General features: G+C 46.6%; 1 protein-coding gene across 1 annotated transcript in view; it reads left to right on the forward strand.

The window, feature by feature from the left end:
- Positions 1 to 3,980, forward strand: part of LOC122257973 (protein phosphatase 1F-like) — a 247,433-nt gene extending 243,453 nt beyond the window's left edge. The window contains exons 8-10 of the mRNA XM_086542932.1: positions 2,175 to 2,317; positions 2,919 to 3,222; positions 3,946 to 3,980. Of these exons, the coding sequence (XP_086399058.1) occupies positions 2,175 to 2,317; positions 2,919 to 3,222; positions 3,946 to 3,980 (482 nt within the window). The remainder of the gene's footprint in view (positions 1 to 2,174; positions 2,318 to 2,918; positions 3,223 to 3,945) is intronic.
- The last annotated feature ends 489 nt before the right edge of the window (positions 3,981 to 4,469 follow it).

Here is a 4,469-nt window from a genome sequence, read left to right on the forward strand (position 1 = left end):
TCTGGTAGCCTGCGGCCGGATGTCAGACCCAGATGACCCGCTGTTTCTAACGTTTCACGTGCGCGATCGCACACGTTAACGGGTGGCTTACTATCCATCACATCTAATAAGCTAAAGGAGAGAAAATTTGCTGATGGTTGATATTTCATTCACAGTTGTCAGATATTTGTCTATATTTTGTCAATTCATGTGGACATCTGGCATATGGGACTGGAATGCAACTTAACGAAATTGGAACACAGGCGAAAGAAAGAGGGAAAAGTTGCAGGGCCTGTGAAGGAGGGTGGGGTCGTAAAAGGGGTTGGCGTGGAGGTTCGGAGGGGGTGATGAGGTGAGTGTGGGGTGGGGTGGGGTTGGAGAAAGCACAGGCAACCAGGGGGTTACGAGCAGCGGGATCCTCGTGCATTCGGGGCTTGCGGCGCCCCTGTGCAGACGTCCCACACGCATTCCGGTGAGGGTTTCTGCAGCAGTGCTTGTGTGTGAGTATGCGTGGTGCTTTGTGTGTGTGTTTGTCTGCGTGCGTGCGTGGTGTAATGTAGGAAGGGGGGTTTTGCGGTGCCTTGATGCTTGCATGGCTTGCTTGAGAAGCGGTGTTTGTGGATGCTCTGAGAGTGAACACGTGCTGCTGGATTGAACTCGCCGGCAAAGACGTGGAGGACCTTCTGCCCTTTAGCACGTTCTTGCCGTTCTGGAAGTGGAGAGATAGGAGGGGGGGAGGCAGATAAACAGAGAGAAAAAAAAACTTGAATAACCTTCACTCATCGATTATAGATTCGTTCGATGATTCAGGGGAAACAAAGAAAGCACTATAACGCCACGTAACTGTTATGTCACGGAAATTGTGGTGGCGGAGAGAGGTGGAGTAGCGGGCGTGTGCGTTTTTGGTGCAGGTGGGCGTGAGGAGCGAAAGGCCACCTGCGCCCTTCCCTTTTGCGGGGTGGGCGTTCCTTTCTGAAGAAGTATCCATTCGTAGATACATCTTTTAATCTGTACAAACTAATTGTCACTTTACATCTGACCAAGTACGACCATTATAACAACGACAAACCGTCATCGGCCGCTAGTGTTGTCACATGACAAGGGTGTGTGGTGGCGTGCTTGATTATTTGTCCGTATTACTTTGATGAAGGTGCAATAACACCAACTTTTCACCTGGTGGTCTGACATTGCACGTTGTATGCTTGTTACATTCTTTGTTATCTCTTTTTGTTATATATTTGTGAATAACGTACTTTGAATATTATATATATTTATTTGTTTATGACATATATGCACTCATGCACATACACTCACACTCACACTCAAGGTCACACACACACACACACACACACACACACACACACACACACACACACACACACACACACACACACACACACACACACACACACACACACACACATACGCACACGCACACGCACACCTGTACGTGTGATGGTAATGTTAGTGTAGTGTTGCCTCATGTATACGTTGCATTTGTAAAAGAAGCATGGTGAGCTGTCGGGGTGTGTGGTTAAGGATGTTGCAGACCCTTGCATCACCCAAGCCACATAACACTGCCAGTTCCATGCATGACTACCATGCAGAGAAGTGCCTCATGACCCAGATGCCAGTTTTTTTTTTAAGACCAGCCTTTTTAAAGAACACTGAACACCTGGCAGTATTATCAGGGCTTCTCCATCACGTCACCATTACCTCCACGGCGCTGACAGCGCTGACACCAACGCGTTCTGTTGAGAGTCCGCAAGGGTCAGACGCGATAAGGGGGCTGCATGTTGTCTTTCGTGTGTTTTGGCTTGGCGCAGTTCTCGTCTCTTTGTTTTGTCTAGTGACATTGAGATTATTGGACATATTGAACTGATTGTTTGTGTGTGTGAGAGAGAGAGAGAGAGAGAGAGAGAGAGAGAGAGAGAGAGAGAGAGAGAGAGAGAGAGAGAGAGAGAGAGAGAGAAGGGTGTTATCATATTCTCTTTCTCTTTCCTGGTATGATTGCTAGTGTTGATTCCATTGTCGTCATCGTCAGAAGTGTTTTTTCGTGAATGCCCAGTCTCTTAAATATGTAATCAATTGCAATGTATAAAAAAATGATTTATGACACGTCAATATAGTTAACACTATATAGACGGTGACCTTCCAAAGTATGTATTTCTTATTTCGAATCCTTTTCTCTCCAGGAGACACTGATGGTGTAGGGCGGTGCCTGGTGGAGGCAGCGAGAAACGCAGGCTCGGAGGACAACATCACTGCCGTCGTCGTGTTCCTGAGGCCCGTCGCCACACTCATGGAGGAAGAAGCCCAGAGGATCGCCCAGGGACAGGTGGGTGCGAGGGTGGCGCGCCGGCCGCTGGTTGGCGTCGAACTCTGCTGTCCTCTTTTCTCCTCTTTTATTCCTCTCTATCTTCTTTTCTCTTCTTTTCTCTTCTCTTCTCTTCTCTTCTCTTCTCTTCTCTTCTCTTCTCTTCTCTTCTCTTCTCTTCTCTTCTCTTCTCTTCTCTTCTCTTCTCTTCTCTTCTCTTTTCTCTTTCTCTCTCTTTTCTCTTTTCCTCTCTCTCTTGTTTCTTTCTCTCCCTTTCTCTCTTCTCTCTCTCTCTTCTCTCTCTCTCTTCTCTCTCTCTCTCTCTCTCTCTATATATATATATATATACATATATATATATATATATATATATATATATATCGATTTCTATCTCTCTTATTAAACGTGCATGCAAGTGAATTAAAGACCTGAATTAGTCATATTAATGCAATACGAGTCACTAACTGTACATCGCTAATACCCGAGAGCCTTGTGTGCATCTGAGCCAAAGTGATCTACTCTGGACGTGACCATTTTGTCAATGCCAGTGAGCGACGCGTCCCTTCCTCTCCTTTCCCCACCCTTCCTCTCCCTAACTCTCGCCTTACCCTAACCCTGCCAGGTGCCCGACCCTGTCCCGGCCAGCATCATCTACAAGGACACCACGCCCTCGTCAATCAACGCCATCTTCTCGCCGCCCATCAACCAGTTCGAGTACAGCACGCCCACCACGCCCGCTTTCAACCCCTTTGCCCCTGACACTCCGGGCGGCGAGGACTTCAACAAGGGGTCACACAGCCGAATGCGGCTGCAGGGCGGCGAGTCCCACACTCACTCCTGCCAGTCAGACTGGGCACACTCACTCCTGCAAAAAAGCCATTATATAGTACACAACTACACTCCCTATTATGTACTAGCTACAAAAGGTACACCCCAACTTATACATACATACTGACACATAGCATGCACACATGCACACTCACTCCACTCTCACTCTCTCTACTTTCACTCACATTCTCTCTTACTCTCACTCTCTCTTACTCTTACTCTTACTGTCTCTCATACTCTCACTCTCTCTTTTACTCTCATTCTCTCTTTTACTCTCATTCTCTCTCTTACTCACACTCTCTCTCATACTCTCACTCTCTCACTCTCTCTCTCTCACTCTCTCTCTCTCACTCTCTCTCTCTCTCTCTCTCTCTCTCACTCTCTCTCTCTCTCTCTCTCTCTCTCTCTCTCTCTCTCTCTCTCTCTCTCTCTCTCTCTCTCTCTCTCTCTCTCTCTCTCTCTCTCTCTCTCTCTCTCTCTCTCTCTCTCTCTCACTTGCATTCACACTCATTCTCACTCTCACTCACTCACTCACTCACTCACATGCACACATTCATACTCACACACACACACACAGACACACACACACACACACACACACACACACACACACACACACACACACACACACACACACACACACACACACACACACACACACACACACACACACACACACACACACACACATAAAGTTTTATGCAAAATAATTGTACACGGCCATTTTTATAATTAACTTTTTGCATGTTGATAAAACACAATTAACTGCTCGGATTAACAGTTCTGCCTGAAGTTTCCACACGACTTGCTCGCTCTGTTAGGGATTAGTCGCCAGTCGGAGCATTATGACGACTGAAGCTTTATTATGAAGTTCAAAGTATTTCTTACTGCAGGACATGCTATCTTTAAAAAGAGTGTCAGTGTTATTACTTACGTTTGATGCATTCTTATTCACTTTTTTCGGAATTTGTAAGACTACATTTGTATATATAGACGGGAATTAATTGAAAGAGGAAACTGTTAATAAGGCCCAGGTGCGCAGGAGAGGATCACGATAAGGACTTATCGCGTGGCAGTCATGTCCCCCTTTGATCCTGTGAATCCCTCCCCCTCAGTTCTCTGACGGCGTATCGAGACAACGTAACAGACTGTCACTTCTTATCTGGAGCCTCTTGGCGCTGTGAGTCTGACAAGCAGTGGCGCGAGTTCAATCCCCGCTACTGCTGCTGTTGCTGAGTCATGCGTCGCTTCTTTGAAATTGAATTTGCGTCTATTTTAAGGGCTGAAGGGTGGCTGGGTACACAGTTGGGGAAGTGAATGAACTGTTTTTCAAATCATTAGTGAT

This window comes from Penaeus japonicus, unplaced genomic scaffold (genome assembly GCF_977035675.1).
Source record: "Penaeus japonicus unplaced genomic scaffold, GWHDUDI00000001_assembly GWHDUDI00000013, whole genome shotgun sequence".
NCBI lineage: Eukaryota > Metazoa > Arthropoda > Malacostraca > Decapoda > Penaeidae > Penaeus > Penaeus japonicus.